The sequence below is a fragment of the Idiotropiscis lumnitzeri genome, chromosome 21, assembly GCF_059441095.1.
Source record: "Idiotropiscis lumnitzeri isolate Australia: NSW breed Sydney's pygmy pipehorse chromosome 21, RoL_Ilum_1.0, whole genome shotgun sequence".
NCBI lineage: Eukaryota > Metazoa > Chordata > Actinopteri > Syngnathiformes > Syngnathidae > Idiotropiscis > Idiotropiscis lumnitzeri.
The window spans coordinates 5,085,553-5,109,769 of NC_142411.1; the positions used below are offsets into that span (position 1 = coordinate 5,085,553).

The following is a 24,217-nucleotide window of genomic DNA, read 5'->3' on the forward strand; positions in this document are numbered from 1 at the left end:
TCAAGCTGCTTTACTTGGCCTTCTTAAACATGTAAAATACACCCAAGTATCATGTGAATTTTGTTCTTTCGTTTTTTGAACTCTAGGAGCCGTCTTGGAAAGGAAACAGAACGAGTCCGGCCCGTTTTACAGCTCTGCTTGAGGAGTGTTTGTAATACAGATGGAGGCGGAAAGACAATGTAAGATTGACGGATATTTTCATTACTTTTTAAATGACTTGACATTATGCTATTTCATGTTGGTACATTAAACCACTCCGTAGCTTTTTATTTGCTTGACCATAATGTTCTTTTTATATGTGCATGAAACATGTGACCACAAGAGGGCGTCCTAGCTTGTCTCTACCGCAATAGCTTCACTATTCTGTGAACACGCTGCATTGTAGTAAGAAAAATATTACCTTTTAGGATTAGCTTGCCTTCTCTGTGTTTGTAAATGAAAGCTGTTGAGTCAACGTGAGTTTTTAATTCTCAAGTGAGTTTCGTTTTATTTTGTTTGACTCGAGCCTCGTTTTTGCGTCGCAGAGAGGTGAAAGCAAGTGGCTGTTGCCATGGAAATGCTGTGCTGACACCACAAAATCTGTGCAGGCTTGTTGAACATGTAATTAATAACAAAGGCTTCTCAGCAAGGATAGCACGGAGCTCAAGTCGTGAAAACTCATCTTGCTGCTCATATAAATAGCACACAGTGTGAGAGAGCGAGTGAGGAACAACAAGGAAAAGCTACCTTCGGGCTACTCAAACTCTTCTGTAACATTTGACATTAAATAAATATTTATTATTTTTATTTTATTTTTTTTGCAAAAACATGCATACTACACACGGGTGGTTGCATTAGTCAACATCCTAGTTTAGGTTGGATGAGAGTAGTTTTAATTTAACTGTTCATCTTTTTTGTCTTAGATATAAAATACAAGCCTATGATTGCAAATGATTTATTTCGCTTTGGGCGATTTGACTTTTGGCCAATCACAAGTATGATTACGAACAACACTTTCAAATAAGACGCACAATGTGTTAGTAACCGATGTGTTGCTGAATTGGCGGCAGACACTGTGTTGTGACTCGCTCAGTTGACAGAAAACTATGGTGTGTTATTGACATGTATTGAGGTCATCTGATCGCCCCCCCCCCGGCCCCCCTCTTCCCATCCTCCCACAGTAGCAACTTCCATATAGAAACATTATAGCGGGTGTATTGCTGTAAAATTAATGGGAGGCAGACCGTATATTCTCGTATAGACTCGTCGTGGTTACGGACTCGTGTCGATTCCTCAGCTGTTGCAGACCAAATGTGCCGTCAATGATTTGCTGAATTTTTAGGGCTAGATTTACACTACTGGTCCATGTGGCAATTTCTCATTAAATCCCTCGGCACTACTGTTGTTTTTTTTTTCTCACTTATGATAGACTCAAATCGCCGCCCCCTGTCTCTGTGCAAGGTCCAGACCTATGGGAGCCCAGACCTAATGCTCCAGTAGGAATATAGACTTCTTCATGAGTGCTGTTAATTTCGCTTGCAAGGCTCAGTGGCTGTGTAGACGCATCCCGACTAGGCAGTGACATAACATGGGTAAGAGAAGCACAACAACAGAGCATGCAATCCACGTTTAGTTGTGGTTTGGACCAGGAGCAGATGGATGGAGTGTTTTGGTAGCCTCACTTTATCGGAGGAAAAAAATAAATAAATAAATGAAAGTGAACAAAAGCATTCCTACAATATATATGTCTTTGAAAAACCACAGTATTTAGAAAATAACATTAACAAGGTTTAGTCATTAATTTTTTTTCAAATTCGGCAACTGCCAATTACGTTTGCTTGGATTAGAACAGGAGTGGGCAAACTTTTTGATTGGCGGGCCACAATGGGTTCTAAAATTTGACAGAGGGGCCGGACCAGGAGCAGATGGATGGAGTGTTTTGGGAACCTCACCTCATCGGAGAAAAAAATACATTTAATTTGAAATTTAAATGAACAAAAGCATTACAACAAGATATAAGTCACAGTATTTAGAAAATAAAACATTAACAAGGTTTATTCATTGAATTTTTTTCAAGTTCGGCGGGCCGGATTAAAACGTTTAACGGGCCGCATGTGGCCCCCGGGTCGTAGTTTGCCCACGCCTGATCTAAACTATTAATACAGCCAATTATAAGGGAGGGATCAACCAGTCTTTTTGCAATTCATGACAGGGCTCAGGCCATATTTCCTGAAAAAGTAGGGATTTACTGTACTATAACTCCAAGTCCGCAGTTTTAGCAGGAATCTATTTCTGCATCATTACCTCGGGGCAGCCGTGGGCTTACGTTCTCCGTTCTGGCCGACGGTTATAAATTGTCGGCCGCCCCTCTACCGCTTCTGAAATTGAAAAGAGATTATTAAAGACGTTTATCATCGCGATGGCTTAAACCTGTCTGAAAACGGTGTCGCGAAGGATTTGGGGGGGGGGGCTAAAAGAAAGAGGAACCTTGGGGAAATAACGTCTGCACGTTGAGGGATGTGGCGCTCCGTCCTTGCTAGCAGACGGGATGGTCCCGTGGGGGTCCTACCTGCTGCGTTGCACCTGCGGGCAGTTGGCACAGCCGGCCACCCGGTTATGGCTATCATATCTGATGCACATTAATGACACCCCCGGGGACAGCAGCAGTCTGGTTCGGGCGAGATCTCTGTCTAATCCAGGTGTGGGCAAACTACGGCCCCGGGGGCCACATGCGGCCCGTTAAACATTTTAATCCGGCCCGCCGAACTTGAAAAAAATTCAATGAATAAACCTTGTTAATGTTTTATTTTCTAAATACTGTGACTTATATCTTGTTGTAATGCTTTTGTTCATTTAAATTTCAAATTAAATGTATTTTTTTCTCACATGAGGTGAGGTTCCCAAAACACTCCATCCATCTGCTCCTGGTCCGGCCCCTCTGTCAAATTTTAGAACCCATTGTGGCCCGCCAATCAAAAAGTTTGCCCACCCCTGTTCTAATCCAAGCAAACGTAATTGGCAGTTGTACATTTTAGATGTTTCTCATCGTCTTGTAAAGATTCCAACCTGGTTCACCACATCCGTGGAGGTCAGCCGCTTGCGCCCACCTCCGACGTCGCTTACGACCCTGAAAATCCCCGTCAATAATTTTTCTCTGCACGATGTCACTTTTCCAAAGTTTATCGAGCACGATTCAGTATGTTTGGTAAACAACCTTCAGTGGAATATAGAATTTATGGAAAATAATTTATGTGCATACATCACAGTTGAAAGTGGTGAACAAGCCTCTGTGCGCCCGCTGTTAAGTGCTACGTCGAATCAATGCTCTTCTCCAGTCACTGACCTGGAAAATGCTGAAAAGCTTTGCTTGCTCTGCTATCGACAGGCATTTCTAATTAAGAATAGCGCCCACAGTGCAAATGCTGTTTAACTCAGCAAAGATAGTGTCAGGAATTGTGCGGAAAATATCATTCTCATTCATCTCAAATACGCAAGGGGGGCCCAGAACGTCGATACGATGGCATTTTGTCGCCAAACATGAAATAAGGAGTGATGGTTTTGTCCGATTGCCATCATGAGATCGTTTTTTTGTTCAACACATTAAATTTTAAGTCCCGCTCGGCCTTGCCTGACATGGCAGAGTGTTATCCTGGCAGTGAAGGAGTCCCATCTGTTCAGCCCCCCCCCTGAGTGAAAAGTATTGAATCTCTTTTAGGTCAGGCTTGCACGCTAATGAGAATGAATTTGGGGTAGAACTCGTTCAAATTGGTGTTGTTCACTGGACCGCGTCTCATCTGCCGGTTGCGACCGTCACAAACCGAGCAATGCGGACAAGAAGGCAAAGCCATGGACGTGACGAGAAGCAAAGACAAGCGGGTCCAACAGTCCTCAAATTCTCGGGCCTCCTCTGCTGCCTTTTGCCCAAATTTCAACAGTGACCAAGTCTGGTTAGAGGAGCTCATCGGCCTTTCCGCAAAAAAAGTCCTCCTCCGGTTGTTTTGTCCAAAGTAGCAGCCAAGGATGCGGCATGAGCAGCAGTGAGTGCAGGGGCAGCTTGGACAGCTGGAGCTCAGGAGTCACTTCCCGCCTTCACAGCTCAATCAAAAAGCAAAGCCATGCAGCCTTTCGAACCCGGCTACGAAAAAAGAGGTGGCCCGCCAATCTCGCCAGGGCTTATTATTTGGAGCAGGGGGGGGCGGGGGGGGACCACATCGAATGCCGTGCACGCCAGCGCCAGGCAGCGCATCAGGGGAGGGGCAGTGTTCCGATCCGAGCTAGCTCCAAAAGAGATGGACAGTGTCCGCTGGAGGGAAAGCTGGACGACAAAGTGAAGTTTTCACACTTCCTGGACGAGGTGACGTCCAATGTGCTCGACCCAAACAGTTTGCAGGCATTTGGGAAAGCGGCGAAGCTCCGCGGCGACGTCACTTCAACCGCGGGTCCACGGCAAGACAAGGCGGACCGAGTGGTGACCCCGAAGAGCCCCACGCAGGCCGGGTCAATGGCCCAGCAGCAGGACTTCTCACTGGAGGACCCGCCTCCAAAAACCTATCTGGAAACGGACATTGACGTCGCGAGAAGGGATGACCAGGGAGAAGATGCGGAGATCGAAACTGACACTCGAGCACCGTTACTGATCGGTGAACATAATGTTATTCCGCCCCCTCCCAATTTCTGCCAAGGATTTGAAATGAAACGTTTCCTGGAATTTAATCACAACTCCTCCAGATACCCCTCCAGATCTATCTCTCTGCCCAGAGGCATCAACATGGTGAGTCCCGCAAAGATGCATTTTTGCCTTCCGGTTAGCATATCAGCCTCGCAGTTCTGAGATTTGAGTTTTCGGATTTCTGCTCTGGCCTCGTGCTTGTGTGATTCTCAGCAACTAGCATACATGTATCCCAAAAAGCTATGAACTCTTTTACTGCCATTGACGGATAAAGACGTCAAAAATCCTTTTTTTTTTTTTTTTTTTTTTTTTACTCGACTGGTTGTGAATGAGTTAACGATGACCGTCCCTCTTAAATAATAGAAATAAAAATACAGAAAATATTCCGCAAAGTCACGACGCACGCTATTCAGATTTATATCCATGTGGATATTGTTTTGTTTGAAGTCCGGTCGGCGCTCGCCATCCAATCCTGTCTCGTCTTGTTTTGTCATTAATTAAGGAATTGCAAGCGGTGGCTTTCCCCCGACACGTGTTGCAGGAAGAAGACGGGATTAAAGGCTCAATTAAACTGCGTCCGAAGTGAATATATTTGATGTCTCGGCGTGATGTTCACCTCGTAGGTGGAGGATAGTCAAAGCACATAAATTATTATTTTTTTATTTCCTCTTTGAAAATAGTTAACATCATATCATGCAAGGGCAACAAAGATTTTCAACGAGCCATTTCAAGAATTCTCCGTCAAGGAAGGTTCTTCGAAATGAGCAATGTTGTATTAAAAAGAGAAGCTCACGTTTGCTTTAATTTATTGTCTGATTAAAATTCAGCCTTTGCCGTCACCTTAGCAACTGCTTGGGAAAAAAAAAAGGTGGGCGGTATGGGGGCTGTGGAGCCAGCATGTGAGCCTGTTGGTGTTCATCACAGTGTTGCTTGCTTGCAGCAAACTTTCATCTCCTCACCCTTGTACTTGCGAGCGCACACGTAGCAAACATGCTTCGCCGTCGCGTACAACCCCGATGACATGTACTCGCTCTGCGACCCAGATGGAGAGATGGCTCCATAGAAACATAGACGGATAAATGGATGGACCCTCGGTGGGGGTCATCATTATTCTTGCACTAATTAAATCCATTTAGGTTCGTCGCCAATTTTTGCACATGTATCCTGGTGAAATTGTTAAAAATAATAATAGTCAAAATAAATAATCATTTTAAATCCATCAATGAAAATTTGTTTTTGAATTGTGGCTTTTCAGAATTTGAAAAAAAAAAACAAAAAAAGATACACCTGGATAAAAATAATGGATCCGGGTCATGACACCAATTACAGAGTCATTTATCTTAAATGCTTGCTTGTCAAATTTAAATATTTACTTGATTCTAGAAATATCAACACACAGACGTGAAGGGTTGTCCTCTCCAAAAACGATCTAAACCAGGCGTGAGCAAACTACGGCTTGAGGGCCACATGCGGCCCGTTAAACGTTTTAATCGGGCCCGCGGAACTTGAAAAAAATGAAATGAATAAACCTTGTTAATGTTTTATTTCTAAATACTGTGTTTTTTTCAAAGACATATATATTGTTGGAATGCTTTTGTTCACTTTCATTTCAAATTAAATGTTTTTTTTTTTTCTCCGATGAGTTGCCAAAACACTCCATCCGTCTGATCCTGGTCCGGCTCCTCTGTCAAATTTTAGAACCCATTGTGGCCCACCAATCAAAAAGTTTGCACACTCCTGATCTAAACTATTTTCCACATTTTCATCCTTTGCAAGGTTGTCCTAATCTATCTTCAGATTATGAAATGTAACATCCCGCAGCTTGCCTCCAGACGGAAGGGCTGGCATGCGTGTCGAAAAAAAAAAGTGCCAACGATATGTGTTGTAATGACACTGTATCCAGATTCAACAGATGGAACCACCTGTGCCCCGTCGTCTTTTTTTTTTCTTCCACATCTCTCCATTCCGTGCTGCATCGCTTCGCCGCTCGTCAACGAGGGGCGATGAGGTTGCCGCCGCTCTTGCTTGCTTGCAATATACTGTATCTGCAGTCTGGCTGCAATGGAGGTTTCCACCCCCCCTCCCTTTCCTTCAATCCTTTATGCCTCTCACTCTCTGCTCTCATGCAGTTGAGCTGATGTGATCGTTCCCACCACACACACACGCACACACACACAGGTATGTTATCATTAAAAATGTCCTGATATGTCAGCAAAACAAGAGCACACACACACACACAAGCTGCGACGAAACCCTTTTGAATCTTTTTCGTAAAAGTAATGACGGTGTAACATGCTGTTGTCTCCCTTTTAGGTGTGTGACGATGGCATGAACCACGTCGACGCCATCAGGTAGGCATCCTCCCCCCCGCCCCCCTTTATCCCTCCGTCGTCACACCCACGCCTTCTCCCTGTGCCCTCTTCTCCCCTCCCACTCTTCCTCTCCTCTCTCTTGCACAGTCTTCCCTCCCTGGCTGCTCGTCTCCTCTCTAGTTGCGCTGCTGCTGGTGTTGGTGTCGGAGCGGCAGCAGAGGCGTCAGCAGCATCGTCAGCAGCGTGCGGCGCAGGAGTGGGGTGGGGGGGGCAGGGGGGTGGGGGCTTTCTCGCCACTTCGGGGGAGAGCTGATAACATTCAGGAGGGAGTTTTCTCCAGCATTGCCCGCAGGGGGGGCTAAGTCAGCCGCGGGTTTTGGTCTGTCCGTCTCCAAGGATGAAGCTGTGCTTGAGCACCAGGTACCACTTTCACTCTTTGCATCTTTTTGCTTTGGCGTATGCGCGTGTGGCGGCATTGAGAGTAATTTCGGAGCCGCTTTTTGCCGTTTAGTTGGATGTGGATAAAATGTACAGCTTCGTGCTCAGTCCCGAATGCGTAGAGAGCTCGTTGGCCGGACAAGACTTGTTTGGAACCTGCGTGATGTGCATTCACCTGTCGGAATGCTCCATGCTACAGTGAATAAGAACTCGGCATGATCGCACCGCTCCTGCAACTTCGTTAATAGAATCCTTTTCGTAAGCTTTCTCATTCATTCATTTCAAAATGACCAGTGCTCATCGACTTACTCGATCAAAGTTGCTCGACGGGGTTAATCAAGCATCAGATGCAGGAAAAGCCTCATTTTCGGTTTCATTTATTCAATCAGCCATTAGCGTGCACATGGCAATGCTTTTGTTTATAATTACCGACGCCATTCGGACTATTTCAGGCAGATCAGCCCAACGGGGGCCCGTTAAGTTTCCCGGTGATGTGTCATCAATCGCCCTCACCTCCGTGTCACAGTTTTAATTGAATTGCTGCAGCCTCGCCGAGCTCGACGAGGGGGTGTCCCGTCTCGCGCTTCTTGTCCTGGCTCTTTGGTCTTCCCAAGGCTGACCTGACCCGTACCCCCCGCTCGCACCCACCCGCTCACTTCATCCCCGACAAGCGGCCGTGTGGAAATGATGAAATGCCTTGAAATTCTCTTTCCGCTCGCACTGTCTGCGGCTCCCTCGGCCGCGGGTTCCGACCCCAGGGGGCCCCGTGGTGAAGAAAGTGGCGTCAATTTTGCATGGGCGAGATTTCCTTTGGATCAGCAGATTTTTTTTTTTTTTTTTTTTAAATTGGTTGTCAGTGCTGTTCTTCCACTCTGATTGAGAACGCAAATGTAATTAGGAAAGGAAGTGAACTCATTTTATGACGTTTAGTGGAGATTTTATCCGGACGGCCCAGTTGACTAAAATGTAACTAATGTGTCATAAATATTATAATTATCATTTACGGCAAATAATGTCTTTGTGACTATGCCAGCAACGTATAGCGAGAGCCAGAACAATTAAATGCGCCAATTAACCCGGTTAGCCACCTGCGGCCCGTCGTACAAAACGATACCTTTGTGTTCAACTAAACGATTCAGGGGGGGCGCATGTTGCCTGAGCACCCATGGAAAACCGTCAAAGAACACGCTAATGTGCCACAGAACACCGGTTGGGAATCTCTGCTTTAAAGGAGGAGTTTGTCATTATTAGCCTCACTAGGTTGAGCTTCCTCAGGCGTGGTGGTTTCTTTAAAAAAAATAGTGCCAAAAATAGCTCCATGTGTGAAATTCAAGGAGTATCATCATGACGCATGACGGTATTTTTGAGTTCAGTGGTGCATGAGGAACTAAATCGGGATGTGGAGGTTAGCGTTGCAATTTATTATTTTTTTTACACATTCAATATACAAATGTGCCCTTGTGGCCGCGGCGTTCTGACCAGCCAGCCTTGAATCGGTGCGCGAGGTCTCCGTGGAGGAGCGTTGACGGCTCCCCCAGGAGTCATTAAGTGGACCTAATCTGCTTTCACGTTGTGATCCCTCTCCTTTTGCCCTCCTCTGGAACAACGGCATGGAAAAGGATTGAATAACAGAGCTGTTCTCGTGTTTTTTTTTTTTGTTTTTTTTTTCAATGCATTAATTTAGGCGTGGGCAAACTATGGTTCGGGGGCCACATGCGGCCCGTTCAACGTTTTAATCCGGCCCGCCGAACTTGAGAAAAAATTAAATGAATAAACCTAGTTAATGTTTTAATTTCTAAATACTCTGGGGTGTCAAACATCCATATCCAGAGTCGAAAATATTGCCTAATCTATTTATTCTACCAGAACATAAATTCCAATTTATATCACTTGGGATGTTTAAATTGGAGGTTCCCCAGTGCAGTAATGGCGTGTGTATTTCGTAGCCCTTAAATATACAAACACAATGACGAGACTCAGTCCACTGTCACGACTGGCGGAGTAAATGTATTTAAATGAATGGATCTGCTCCTTTTCTTCGCCCATGAAATGTGTATGATCTGATTTAAGACTCTCAGCCCAGAGCAATTGCTTTAAGTGTTTTTTTTTATTTTATTTTTTTATAACATCTAGATTGGTAGATTAGCATTGCAGATGCTGTCTTAGATCTAATAATAGTTCACAGTTCATGTATAAAAGATGCGCTTATTCATTTGGGAAATCACTCTGCTCATTCTTGGAAAGCGCTCATTTGTTATTTATGTTTGTACAAATCCGGTCTAAAAATAGCCTACACTGCGTTTATGAGAATGAAGAGTGCATGCCCCACATTTACATGACTTGTATTCTGCTGTGAACAAACTATTATTTATTTGACCCATGATAATAAACACTGCTAGCTAAAGGGTTAGCAAAGCATTGCGACAGCTAGATTTTGGGAATTCACGTCACGTGAGAAAGCGCTTCTGTCTTAAAAATTCGCAGTCATCATGGTATGTGCCTTAAATTTGTTTGGTCACATTTTTTTGCTAGCTTATCTTGCTATTAAAAATGACAACAACAACATTAGCACTTGTTAGCTTAGCTTTGCTAACAGCCCACAGATGTTCATAGTAGGCCGCACAGAGAGACTCAGCAAAAAAAAAAAAAAGCCAAATGATGAGACTGAAGGAAAAGTTTTATCTTTAATGCTCAAAAAACTGAATTTCCGCCTTAAGGAAAATGAAGCCGGGCGTTTCCTACCAGAGAAATGTAGCACGCAAGCTAAGCTAAAATAAAATGACAAAACTAGCTCGACCACATCCAAGCCACTTTTTGAGGAGCCTCTCAGAGGGAAAAAAAAATAAATAAATAAATGAACATGTTGCTAGTTTGTGCTGCGCTCACCGTGAATGTTTGCCGACGGAGTCGTGATGATTAGCTTAAGTGCAAATTGTCGCGTTAGCTTCGGGACATACCTCAAGGTGTTTCCGATGTTGAAACATTAACCTGTGTTGCTTTTTAAAAAAATTATTTGATGTTGAAAACGACAACGCTATGTCTCCGCTCCTGAGAAATGCGCTTAATGACTAACACTGCTGCTGGAATTCAAATAAGAGCATGTACAGAATATTTCGATTTTTACACGATATCCGGTGTCTTTGCTTGTTGGGACACTCCGGGAATATATTTGTCTTAATTTCACCCTTTGCTGGGTATTATGTGTGCACATTAAAAATGTTTGCGGGCAATTAACCCCAGCTTCTGTTTAGGGCAGGCATGGGCAAACTACGGCCCGGGGGCCACATGCGGCCCGTTAAACGTTTTAATCCGGCCCGCCGAACTTGGAAAAAAAAAAGAATAAACCTTGTTCATGTTTTATTTTCTAAATACTTTATTGTTGTAATGCTTTTGTTCACTTTCATTTAAAATTAAATGTATTTATTTTCTCCGATGAGGTGAGGTGACCAAAACACTCCTTCCATCTGCTCCTGGTCCGGCCCCTCTGTCAAATTTTAGAACCCATTGTGGCCCACCAGTCAAAAAGTTTGCCCACCCCTGGTTTAGGGTGTCGTGTGGAACTACTTAAAATTACAGTTTTTTTTAATTTAATCAATATTGAGCAGGGTCATGCGGTTGTAAGACGAGTGTGAATGAGGCTATTGAGTCATGCACATTTTGGATTGGTGCTGCTGCTTCAAAATGTGGAGGAATGGGTGCAAAGCAAGGGCGGTCGTCTTGGCTTTTTTTCTGTGTGTCTGTGTCTGCGATGAGTCAGCCCACCAGGTCGTCCCCGCGCTAATGCTGAGCTCGGAGCCATGACGAGGGTTTTTTTGTTTGTTTTTTTGTTCTTCAAACTATGGGGTTAGTCTGCTAACACTCAAAGAGGCTGCATGTTGTCGTCAAAAATCTGTTTGGACACGGGATCTTCTCTCTAAAAGAGAGTCGGGAGTTTGCAACACTCGGTTTGTTTTCATCTGACTTGGAGCCAGAGGCGGATTGCAGGGTCAGTTTTGTTTACATCAAATTCAAATTAGAATTGAAGCTGGGTATGTAGTGCCTGGAGATCTGGCCTGCACAAAAAGGAACGGGTAAAGCTCTCAAAATGTACTTTTTTTTTCTGACCGTTAACATCAAATGTGGTCAGGTTTTTTATTATTTTTTTATTTTTTATTTCATTTTTTATAAATGTAAGCACCGCTCTGTAACGGTGTGATTATTTAGTCTCTGTCCAGGTGTCCTTGTCAGACTGGATTTGTTGAGATAATCTTAGCAGACCAACCAAAACTGTTCTTTTTACCTTCATGTGGCAGTTCTGTCGCAGATGAATATATATTCTGCTGATTTTTACAAGGTCGTTGCTGTGTAAACGCATCCTAAGACCATCTGTGCACGCTCCATGTTGCCACCCCCTCGAGCCCCTCCGGCTAGCTTGTTAGCTTATCTGCTAGCTACCATTACGACGGCAATTTCTTGCCCTTGTCATTTCGAATGTAGTAAGACTCGAGCTTGAGCTTACCTGGAACTTTGTGCTGTTGCCAGAAGTCATATTTCCAGACACTTTTTTTTATTCTAGCAGAAGCCGATAGATTTTGTGCTAACACTTGACTCAGACCCCAGTTCCAGATGATTAAACTATGGATCACATTAAATGTCAAACATTTTTCAAACCATTTATCTTCATTTGATCAGGGGTGTGTGGACTTAATCCACTCTAGCTGCTGGTGATGGGTGCCCTTGTTTTGGATTGGGGTGGTTTCAGCACCTGTCCCCAAATATACATATAAATGTGCACACCTGCTGTATAAAAATGGAGGGGAGATCCTGACGGCGTCAACCTTTACCCCATCACCACTTCCTACTTTTCCTTCCATCCCCAACCTTCGTGTCGTCATCCTCCGCCTCCTCCGCTGCCGCCTCCCTGCAGCGCTCTGAAATCCTCTCAAAAGCGAGCATGGCGTGAGTGGGTGGCTGGCAGCCTCGTGCGGATGCGCTCCCGTCTTCGGTGTGCTGCAGAGTGAGGAGGCTCAATTAAAGGAGGAAGAAGTCGACCGAGGGAGAAAAAGAAAGTGAGAGAGAGCGAGAAAGACGGGGGGTGTTAGGGAACGACCGACGTGTCCTGAGATGTCCCCATATTCGCGTTATTCCTGCATGTGTGTGTGTGTGTGTTTAGCTGCCGCAGTGTACAAGCAACACATGCAGTTATCCACTTTTAAACAAATCTGGTGAGAGGCAGACTCACACATCAGCCATCCAAATAGCTCTAAACCGCCAGGCCAATCACACCTCACCGTCGGCACGTATCCTGTGCTGGCGTGTGATGACTCAGAGGGGAGCAGCTCGAGCGAAGCCTCCGGTGTTTGTGCGAGTCGGGGATGGGGGAGGTGAGGTGAGGTTGAGAGGCCTGTCACCAGCTGTCGCCATGCCTACTCAGCCTGATACGGAAATCACCGACCGGCAACGAGGCGCAAGCGGATCAACACGTTTCCTTTTGACACCTGTGAGTGTTAAGTCGAGTTATCCACGAGGTCGTTATCGGAGGTCTCGCTCCAGAGAGCTGCGGGTACATCTGTCCCGCCCCCCGCCCCCCATCCCCTCTACATCCTGAGGGACGTTATCTGGGCTCAGCTGGAAGCATCTTTGTTCAAACGGCGGCTGACGCGCTCGCCAAACAACCCGCAGCAGTCGTCTGAGGGCTGACGTCTGTGTCTCTCCCTACACGCGTCATCCAGACGTGGAACGTGGGCGGGGCCTGAGGCGGCCCCTGATATTTCGAGCAGGTGGCTGCAGAAGAAGCCACCGTGTCAAAGTCATTTTGTTGAATCATGGCGGCTGGCTCTGTTGATTTATTTTTTTTTTCTTGATGCTTTGGTTTGAAAACATCACAAGGTGACGTTGGGTGAACATTAGAACTATTTTTATCGTTAGCGTCCCCTTTTGTCGTCAAAGTTTCTCGGATTGCTCTTCTATTAGATAGTAAAAAGTCCAATTAATCTGCGTATCCAACTGTTGCCCTTCATACATCATAATAAGTCATTGGTTAGCGCAAGTACATCAGATTTGTGTTCAATAACTCATTTACTGCCATTGACGGCTAATGACGTCAAAGATCCAATTTTTTATTTTTAAGCGGCTATCATGAATTCACTTTTTCCAAAAATTTAATTTGAGATTTCTTTTAATGTGAAATGGTTGTTTTGGCTCAATGAAGGATGCATCGCTTTACTGTACACAAAAATTTTAGCACTGATGCTTGCGATAAAATTATTATTCAGAGTTGTGTGCAGTACCGGTGAATGTCTCATTTGCCCGCAAAGGTGACCGACCTTTTTGAAACTGAGCGTACAGATTATTGCAAAGGGATACCAGTGTCGTACACACTTCTGAAATAACACATTCGCTCAAATTACAAACCTCGGAAGTCACGATGTCTCATCCCTGGTGAGCTATTTTGAGAGGATCCTCCTCTAAAATAAGTTTTGAACTGTACGTTTTAGTTTGTAAAAATAAATCGAATAAATGAAATAATGCTAATGCCACGTCCGTCGTCCAATTGTTCACCATCATGATTATCGATCTCGACCCTGAATCGGAATTCTTGATTGAACGATTGATTAATGTGTGTTTTGTTTTGTTTGGCAGGTAGAACAATCAATAACTCTGCAGGCCAGACTTAGGCGGTCTCCTTTGGGACACTAACACACGTCAGCCCCTTGTGCTCAACCCCAGTTGAACACATGACAGGCAAGGAACACAGACAAACCATGAAAAAGATATACATTGGCAAAACCGCCTTAAAAGCCCCCCGAAATGGCGGCAAACATCTGAAAAAGAGGTAAGAGCCAATCGAAATGGCACCGCACCGTCTTTACCACCTGTCCTCATTTTCATCTGTTCGTCCACCCACTCGCCCACGAGGTGTCTCCTCTCGCCATGCAAAGCGTCCTCGTCATCCACTCGCCCGAGTGAGAGCACTCATTGGGTCTGACTCAGCTCCTGCTCGCCGCCTCGGTCACTAATGGCACATTTTTCCCCGTCCCTCGAGCGACTCCGTGTAAATTCAACCCCCGTAGAGAACAGCAAACACCCGTATTCCCTCGCCAATGCCGCTTGAAGGAGGTGAGGCGGTCTGGAGGGGCGGGGGTTGAAAAACTTGAGACGTTCGTCAATTCACTCCAAAGTCTGCCGTGCATTCGTCTCTGACTCGCTTGCAAATGGAGAGTTATAAGTAGCCCCCTACTATTGAAATTTAGAGGAAGCGATTATATTAATGAGTTTTTGTTAGGAGTATAAACATTTGGTGCAGACCTACGCTGGAAGCAAGATGTTTAATTGTGTCAGAGTAAATATAACAGGCACATCCAAACTAGGCTGCTCGGCTATTCGCTTCTATTCTGTTTGAATTAAAGCACCTTATATAACGGCGGCCTCTCTTGAGGCACTTTTCATTCAGGGCAGCCAAACTCCACAGTCCTATTTATGAATAAATGCAGATGGTTCCCCCCACTCCCCCCCCCTAGAGGCGAGCAGCTTAACGACGCCCCTCTGACTTGTGTCTACCTCGACTTCCCGAGAAATAAATAACAGAGATGTCAGGGAGGGCTGGAGGACGCGGAAATTGCGAGATCATCATCATCATCATCATCGATTTTAGAGCATCCTAGAAAAAACTTGGATGGTGACTTAACGCATTCGCTGCCATTGACGGATATAGGCGCCAAAAAGTATGTTCATTTTACCTGGGCTGAGTTCAATCATTTAAATGGTTTTTTTTTTTTTTTTTTCAGTTACCAGGTGGCTATTTCCCAACCTTTATTGAGCCAAAGCACTTATTTTACAGAATATAAAATTTTCAGACCCTGAAAAATAATAACAATAAAACAATATTTTTAGAATCGTCCGGAGCAGTTCAATATTTATCTTTATAACATGACAAAAGCATCAGACTAAATCTGATTGGTTCAAGTAGTTTAAGTTACATCAGCACTTCTGATTCTGAAGGCCCTGGGCAGATTAGATTGACATGGCAACACATGAGACTGACGCCTGATTGGACAGAAAAAAAAATGGACTGATACTGCATGCTTTTGTTTTTGAAAGTCCGATTTTAAAACGCCGATGTGTTACACTTGAGTGTTGCCGAGCAGACCGGGCGGCTTATTGCCTTGTGTTGTGCAAAAAAAAAAAAAAAAAATTGGGAACAAATTTGGGGGGAAAAAAAAAATTTTTAATTTATTTATTATTGTATTTTTTTTTAAATTGTTGAAAATGGAGTCATATGAAAACACTCACCATACTGTGAGTCCTAATTCTCAAAAGTTAGTGGTCAAGTCGACATTTGAAGGGACCAGTGGAGAAGGATGATGTCAGCATCCCACCTAACGCTGATATAGCGTCGGCCTATAGGGAAGGAGGGGGGGGGGGGTAGGACACGTTGCCAAAAATGTTGTGAGTCAACTCACTGCGGTTCAAATGCACCGGTAGGATTTGCGCCTGGGGAGCATCTCTGTCTCTGCAGATCCATCAGGCTGCAGCATTTTTTTTTTTTTTTTGTCTTCGACGCATGCAGCCTCGCGTATGTGTTAGCGAAATAAAATGAGCAATCTCGCCATCGTGAATATGAATGAGATGGCTCGCGGATCATGCCTCCGCTTGGTGACCCGAAAAGAGGCCTCTCGATCTCAAGCCTTTAGTTACCTGATGTGGTTATTAGTGAGAGAAAGGAGCCACGCGAGTGAAAAGAGCGCCAGAGCGCATCTCTATTCGTTTGTTATCTGGCCACTCATTAGCTTCCTTCCTCCATCTGTCCCGTCAACGCGGACTCCATTAAGCCTGGCCGCGTCCGACCCGCGTTTACTCATTTCCAACTTACGCTTGCCCTTTTATTAAATTGAGGCAGCGTGGACTGTAAAAATCTTCATCACTATTCCCAACATCCGGGCCTTCACATTCAATTCATGTGATGTATTAAAGAGTTTACAGCTCATATTTCAACACCCTCCAGTGTTGATGATTGTGTTTCTCTCACACTGGCTGTCGGGTTTTTATTCCATGAATTGCCGACGCCGTCTTATCTGCTTGGATCGCCCTCTCCATCACCCCTGCATGGCTGTCAATCAAATATGCGGACCCGTGTTAGTGCTACACAATAACTTCATTTGTGTGTGTGTGTGTGTGTGTGTGTGTGTAGCTCATTGCTGGAGCAGAAAGAAGACCTCCGGAAGCGACTTTCCTACACCACACACAAGCTGGAGCTGCTGCAGAGCGAGTTTGACGCCACGCGTCAGTACCTGGAGACCGAGCTGCGGCGCGCTCAGGAAGAGCTGGACAAGTTTACGGATAAACTGCGCAGGTCGGAACGTACGAACCGGAACATGCACGTGCGAGAAATTGGATTCATGCACATATGTGGCACTCACCCTTAAACTATATTTGTATATATTTATACATACACATACGTTGAATTTAAAATGCATGCTGCAAAAAGTGCTCCAATGCGGAGTATGTTTTTCCTCCAGTTTATTTTTGTCTCCACTTTTGCTACACGAGGCAGCTCTCGCCCGAGTGTATAGATAAAAATAGTTTTGCAAACAGTCGCATATCTTGCGCATGTCTGTGATGCAATCTCTAACTTTACAGTTGGCTGAAGCAAAATTGATCATATAGATTCTAATTGAGCAAGATATGCACATTCGTTTATAAAATTGGCTTACCCCCAAAAAAAAAAAAAAAATTAAATGGTGTGCTTGTTTTTAATGTATATTGTTGACCGTGTGCTTTAGGATCCAAAGCAGCTACTCCGCACTGCAGAGGATCAACCAAGATCTTGAGGAGAAGATTCACAGAGATGTAAGTGCCATGTTTGCACTTAAGTCGAAAGAAAAGACAAAGCGTGGTGAAATGCTACAGCGGCTTTGAGATCCAATTTGAAAATACTGTCATATAAATACCCTGTTGTGGGTACCAGTAGCATTAATTACGGCTTATTAAAATTATCTGTCCTCCTCCAAACAGTCGCGTGATCGCGGCTCCTTTGTTCCGCCGTGCAACACACCTCGCCTCATTGGCCAGACCAGAAAAGATGTAATTAGGCAGTACACTCGTATGACCTACGGGAGTGTGTGTGTGTGGGGGTTGGGGGGGGGGGGGGGGGGGCCTTTTACTTTGATCAGGGCGGCTGAACATTGCTACAGCACAAGATGGGATCATCAGCAAGTTGTTACATGACATTGCAACAGCAGCAAGCTACTCGCTTGGGCTTAAAATAGAGGGTGAGCGAGCGGTTTTGCATGAAATGAAAATAAATATATTTTTTTTTAAACTCAATTGCAGGGAGAAGAGAGCAGGCTTTGCGAGTTGGTCCCATCCTCGTATCCAATTTTCTTGCATAGTTATCCCGTAGAGTTGTTACATCGCTTGTCCGGCAGAAACCACAAATCGAAGAAAAGAAGAAAAAAACGGCATTCACATGACTGACCTTTTTTTTTTTTTTTTCTCTCTCTCTCAGTCGCAGCACCACGACGACGAAAAGCGAGCGCTGAGCCGGGAGATCATCGTCCTCAACAATCACCTGATGGAGGCCAAGCTCACCATCGACAAGCTTCAAGAGGACAATGTGAGGAGACACGTTTTTTTTTTTTTACACCACCACTGACGACAACGTCACCATCGCATCGTATCCGCTTCGATGCTGACATCAATAATCGCATCTCGGTGATTTGTGCTCCGTAGGATGTCTACAGGAAGGATTGCAACCTGGCTGCTCAGCTTCTCCAATGCAACAAGTCCCTTTACAGGGCCCAGCTCTCTGAGGTGAGCCCCCCCAGCAACCCCCCCACCAAATGCAACCCAAAAGACACAATAAACCCATTCACTGCCATTGACGGCTAAAGACGTCAATGATCCATTTTTTACGTGTATATCGTGATCCAGTCATCGTATTGCAGGGGTGAAAAATCGCTCAACTCGCCTATATAAATTTCTTACGTTAGAATCACAATCAGTATCAAAATCATCCTCATTGGTCGAGAATGTCAGCACGCCCTTCACGGCCTGCCCTTTTTTTTTTTTATGTGGTCTTTTATAATGTGATTTGTTTGTCTGATCCCAAAACGAGCGATGGCCGAGGAAGGGGCGGAAACAAATAAATACGTGACAACAGGTTGAAATATGAAAGCTTGAGTGCTTTTAGGCTGTCAAGCATCAGATTCCTGCCGGCATGTTAGCACATGGCAGCCCGATGGCTCAATTGTACTTGTCGAGTGTAACGCACGTGGTTATTGATGCGCTGGAGTTGGTCGCCTCTTTGCGCTGCATCAGCGTCGCGCACGTGGCAAGGCGACATGATGTGATAGAACGGCGCTGCGACGATGATTGGAAATGGATTGCGCCAGACTCGCAAAAGTAGAACCGATATGCGCGCCAATAACGTATGGAGGGAAAAGTTGACGATTACATAAGAGGGGTCGGAGGCTGTCCATCCACGCGTGGTTAAATCCTGTTCAGCTGGGAGCTCGCCGACTGGTGAATTATGTCACGTTGGATGCCTTTTGCAACGCTCGCTGCAAAACAACCATGGAAAGGTTGCCAGCTGATTGGATCAAAAAACACAACTGCTGTTTTGTTTGAGTAATAATAGCACACATTTCAAGTTTTAATCACGCTTTCATTGCCAATTACAACTAACTGGTTTGCTGCATTTGCTTGTTGCCATGGAGAGATATGGATAGTGGATGGAAGTGTGTGTGGTTTTCTGTTTTTTTTTTTGTTTTTTTTTAACATTTTTTTTTAAACTTGCTCAAAATAGAGCAGTATGTTTTCTGGAGCCAAGAAGTTCTCCTTTGTGTATTGTCATGTGTTGGAATTGATTCACCCATCACACGCTCCAAAAAAACCTCCCAAAAATTGTGGAAAAAAATTTGAAGATTATTAACTCATTTACTGCCATTGACGGCTAAAGACGTCAAAGTTTTTTTTATACTCAGCTGGTGGTGAATGAGTTAATGAAGGCAGCTCAGAACGTTCCCCTGGAGTAAATGAGATTGCGTTTACGTCATTGATCAATCTGCAAATTCCGACATTACAACCGATCGCCGATTTTGCAAAATGCAAAAATACCCGCCAATCCGCTCCATCCGATCAGATGTGCGTAAAGTCTACTTGTCATCTCATAACCTGGGCATGTGTTTTCGCTCCAGCTCCCGACTGACTTTCAGGAGCGACTGACTATGCACATGGAAGAGCCTCCGCTCTGCCGCACGTACTCGGACTCGGTGTCGGCCTCGCTCATCGGGCAGGTGCTGGAGAAACCCGACGAGGTGTGCAGCAGCAGCCAAGCCTCGCGCTCCCCCAGCCCTCACTTGGCGGACCACGCTTTCGTTCTGGAAACGTTGGCCCAAGGCGAGCGCCTGGGTTTACGTGCGGCCTACAAGTCCGACTTGTACAGCAGCGACACCGCCCTTTACTGCCCCGACGACCGGCACCGGGAGCGCAGACCCAGCATGGACCTTCACGGTCAGAGGAAGCTCCTCTACGAACCGCAGAATTCCACCGACAGCAACCCGGAGGAGTGCTCTGTGGGCTTGAGACCCGCTTTCACCCAGGAGCACTTTGCTGAGTTCCCCCCCTTGGGGGTGGGCTCCAGTTCTTACTCCAGCTTCAGCGGAGGCGGCTCCGAAGACAAAGCCAACGGCCCGCCGAGCAGCGCCGCTTCCTCCCCGCGCCATCACACCCTCTACATGGACTGGAGGGACGCCGGGGACTACGAGAGGAAGAGCGACTCGTCCTGGGAGAGGGATAGTCCCAGAGGGTTCGGGAACAATCATCCCTTCCAGCAGACGGAGACGATCCACCAGCAGAACAGCAGCTCGCCCGTGTACAGCCGCACCATGTCCTCTTGTTTCAGCGAGCCCTACGAGCCTCTTCCGCCGTCATCCTCCCCGAGCGTCGCCTACGGGGACAGCCGCCGAGGAAGCACCCTGGCCCCCGAGGAGGAGGAGCTTATAGGAAGATGGCGGCAGCTCAGCGCCGAGGACTTGAGCTCGCACTCCTACCGCAGTCCCGGGCGGGCTTCGCCGTACAGCTTCTCCGAGCAGCACTTCTCCGTCAGGCCAGCCAAGATCCGCTTGGGCCCGCTCTACAGCAGCTTCCAGGAAGGGGCAGACTACCACCACCAGCAGGGAGCCGGCAGCATGCAGGATCCGGTGTGGGTGGCCACGAGTCCGGAGTGCAGCCCGGTGCTCCGCCAGGCTCACAGCCAAGCCCGCTTGTACGAGGATAGCCAGGGCTCGGAACACAGCCTCTACCACTCTGGCAGCTCCAAAGACCGAGAGGGCAATGAGGCATCCGGAGGCCCCGGCGTGGATTACGGGGACCAAAGTCCCAACAGCTCCACCGAATCCCTCAACCGGCGGACCTTGGAGATGGCGGCGGACCTTCAGCACTACCAAGCAGAAATGCACAACCTGTCCGCCCAGGTGAGCCCGTCGTCGCCACCGCCGGCCCCACCCCCTCTGCCGCCGTACCACCAAAAATTCGGCTCTCTGGGACTCTCCCGGAAAGACAGCCTGACCAAGGCGCAGTTGTACGGAACGCTCCTCAACTGAAGGACCTTGCAGAAAAAAACGGGAATAGAAGCCACAGAAGTGTAGTGAGAGAGAAGGCCTCGTTACATTCAAAAGAATGTGCGCGCAAGTTTATTTAATATAGTCCATTTTTCACTTGGTGTCACAAGCCAGCGGTGGGCAAACTTTTTGATTGGCGGTCACAGAATTGATCAAACATGTAAATCAAGGTACCATTGTATGTATTTATTCTCGACTTGTAAGTGGAAATGAGCGCTATTTTTGCTATGTAGCTATTCAACAATTTTTAGTAAACCTGGATCTTGTACATACACTAATTCAAAACCGCAAATACTATCTTACACAACTTTAACTTGCCGCCTGTAAAATATTAACAGCATTGGCCTTGTGCAATGTTCACCGTTAATTAACAAAGAGTGACAAACTAGCTAAGTTTTTCCGTTTGATTGAATTTGACAGTAATGGTCGGTGTTTTATATTGTTATTGCTGGAACGTTTTGACACGTGAACATGTCTCAGCAGTTTGTATTCATTCTTCTCTTCTTATACGGACACCAAATTCCTGCAACCCCCCCAAGTCATCCCTTTTCCTTTCTACCTCAGATTCGGACCCCCCCACCCCCCCCCGTCAAGACAGTATAACCTTTGTTCCTTTTGATGAACCATGCATGATTAGATATTTTTTGGGTTTGGTTGGCTCAATAAAAGCACAAAAGTATGCAAAAGATCTTTGATTGTTTAGACTTAAGCAAAGCGGGCCGGGTGAAGGGTATTAAGAGTTAAGGAAATAACTCAAAATTAAAAGATTGTCATCAATGAAAGAAAATAATGGCTGCAAACTGAAGTTTGAATGTAAACAAACAACTGCATTTTTCTAACAACCCTTAGTCTGCCTGTCCGAGCACACGCTTACGTAACCTTTTTGAGGTAGTCAATAGTCCGGCCATTATTGACTTCTATTTAAAAAAATAATGTATTCAATTTTTGCTTCCAGTACGCACTATACCGCATAATGGCCTGGTGCACCAATGGTTTTTGTCCACATCATGTAAGAAAATTACTACTTTTGTGTTGCAGCGCGTCCTCCCATTTATCTTCCCCCTCCATCCTATTGTTCTGTTTCTGCCTATACAGCACACAGTACACAAAGAGAACAAAGCACATACACGGTAACCCTCTTCCCCTCTTTATTGTCACACTGCAAAAAAAAAAAATAAGCGTGTTAAATCATTAGCAGTCACGTTTGATGATGTCGCCTCGGTAAAGTAAGTAGATTTAATTCCTCTCCATTACGTGACTCTGAGCTATCGTCAAATGTATAAGTCCTTTTTATGAAAATGTAACAGTGGTTACTAAGAGGGCAATTTCTTGTAAATTGCAATACTTTCTAAATTTAACTCAACATTTGTTATCATGGATGGAACTCGAACATTCCATCAGCTCGGTGTTGGCGATTTCACTCAGTCCTCGAGTCCGACCATCCTCGCGCTGACATCCCACAGCCTCTTGGCCGCTTGTGCGTCCGTCGCCTTGGCTAGCAGCTCCTCTTCCTCGCAGTTAGCGAAGCACTTCCCCGACACTCCCTCCACCTCTGGCCAGCAAGCCAGGTAGAGAGGCGTCTGCGCCCCCTCCAGGGGACTTTTGAAGAAGAGCAACGACGCCAGATAGAAGAGCGGCTTGGCCAGGAGGGGGATGTGAACGTGCCTGCCCAGTCTGGACCTCACAATGCCGGGTGTGAGCGCGTTGACCGTCACCCCCGAGCCCTCCAGGCGCCGCGCCAGTTCGAGGGTGAACAGCAGGTTGGCTAACTTACTCTGACCGTAGCAGAACGACTTGTTGTATTTCGTCTCGCTGTTCAGGTCGTCAAAGTTGACGTGGCCGTACTTGTAGAGTTTGGAGGACACCACCACCACGCGGCTCGGGGCGGAGCTCTTGAGGAGGTCAAGCAGCAGGTGGGTGAGCAGGAAGTGGCCCAGATGGTTGACGCCAAACTGCATCTCAAAGCCGTCCTCCGTCTTGGAGTAGGGACATTGGTACACGCCCGCGTTGTTGACGAGGACGTCGATCTTGGGTTCCTCCTGATGGCTCAAGGACAAATTCCGCTTTAATGTGCCAGAAACAATTTAAAAGCAAAAAATAGGCCTCCACATGACGTAAAAGAGAAAAAAGACTCCTGGGTCTCTATAAGATGTAAATATGATCGAGGTGGCCAATAAGGACATGAGACTTTGCCAATCTGTAATCTATCAGGACCATGGACAGTTCACGCAAACCGTAAGATTGCGCAACAACTAGACCACAAGTCTTTAAAACAGAATTTGCCTCAATAAAGATGATGACATATTTCATCTTACCTCTTGAATCTCTTGACAAAATCTACGGACTGATCGAAGCGACGCAAGGTCCAGCTGTTTGATGACCACTTCCCCGAGCTCTGTGCCCGTATTCCGCTGGATGTCCCGGGCCGCCTCCGCGGCGCCCTGCCGGTCCCGACAAGCCATGATTACTCGGGCCTGGAGCTTCAGCAGCTCCCCGGCTAGGGCCTTCCCGATGCCGCTGTTCGCTCCGGTCACGATGACAGTCTTTCCTCGCATCAGGCCGGCCGGGTACTGGAGCAGCTTGACCGCGTTCTGTCGAGGGAACAAGCGGCGCATGACGAGGAGGACCCCGCCACCGACGACGGCGGCGATGATGACCGCAGTGACCATAGAAGCACCGAGAATAGAGGAGAGTGTCAACTCGTCGCGAGTTGTTTTGAAGTTACGAAATTCACCCGGAAGTAAACTACCCCGGAAGTAAATTAAACGAATTTATAAACCCAATCGTGGCGTATTTTAAATATTTAAATCGGGTAGTAATTACTTTTTAAAATGGTCCGTGTCTCTTTCGATTATTTGAACTTATGTTTGTAAGAAAATATTAAAAATGAAAAAGGGCTGGTTATTTAATTTCAATATCGAAACATATCGTCACCTGCAGGTCAGTAGGAGGAATGATGTAGGTGACAACTTCCGGGAATCTAAAAAAATAAAAGATGAGAGCCGTATTTCGATTTGTCTAGTGCTATATTCTATTTTAGTTTTAGAAATAAATATTTAAAATTGGTTTTAGCCTTTTTCTTGCTTGATCAAGACAACGAACGAGAAAATCAAGCTCTTTTTTTCCAATTTTGATGTTTCGTGATTAGATCGAAACTCAAATAGCAGTCGTTTTTCTATTTTTAGTGTCGCTTTTCAAACGTAATATCCAAGACCAAA

The 24,217-nt window shown here is 45.8% G+C and overlaps 2 protein-coding genes across 4 annotated transcripts; one reads left to right on the forward strand and one right to left on the reverse strand.

The window, feature by feature from the left end:
* Nucleotides 1–86: 86 nt before the first annotated feature.
* On the forward strand, nt 87–21,020 carry LOC148316638 (brain-enriched guanylate kinase-associated protein). 3 transcript variants are annotated; one of them, XM_088285928.1, is made up of 8 exons: nt 87–179; nt 6,962–6,999; nt 7,108–7,380; nt 16,568–16,729; nt 17,160–17,226; nt 17,885–17,992; nt 18,109–18,189; nt 19,575–21,020. In XM_088285928.1, the coding sequence occupies exons 3-8, from the start codon at nt 7,358–7,360 to the stop codon at nt 20,979–20,981; spliced, it is 1,848 nt and encodes a 615-aa protein (XP_088142054.1). In that variant the 5' UTR covers nt 87–179; nt 6,962–6,999; nt 7,108–7,357; the 3' UTR covers nt 20,982–21,020. The 3 variants fall into 3 exon arrangements, with proteins under 3 accessions (XP_088142054.1, XP_088142055.1, XP_088142053.1); XM_088285929.1 differs by lacking the exon at nt 7,108–7,380; XM_088285927.1 differs by lacking the exons at nt 87–179; nt 7,108–7,380 and adding an exon at nt 3,858–4,750.
* A 1,103-nt stretch (nt 21,021–22,123) lies between these two features.
* On the reverse strand, nt 22,124–23,751 carry rdh14b (retinol dehydrogenase 14b). Its single transcript, XM_088285933.1, has 2 exons — nt 23,315–23,751; nt 22,124–23,038 (listed from the first exon to the last, which is right to left on the reverse strand). Exons 1-2 carry the CDS (start codon nt 23,666–23,668, stop codon nt 22,421–22,423), a joined length of 972 nt encoding a protein of 323 aa, XP_088142059.1. The 5' UTR covers nt 23,669–23,751; the 3' UTR covers nt 22,124–22,420.
* Nucleotides 23,752–24,217: the final 466 nt, after the last annotated feature.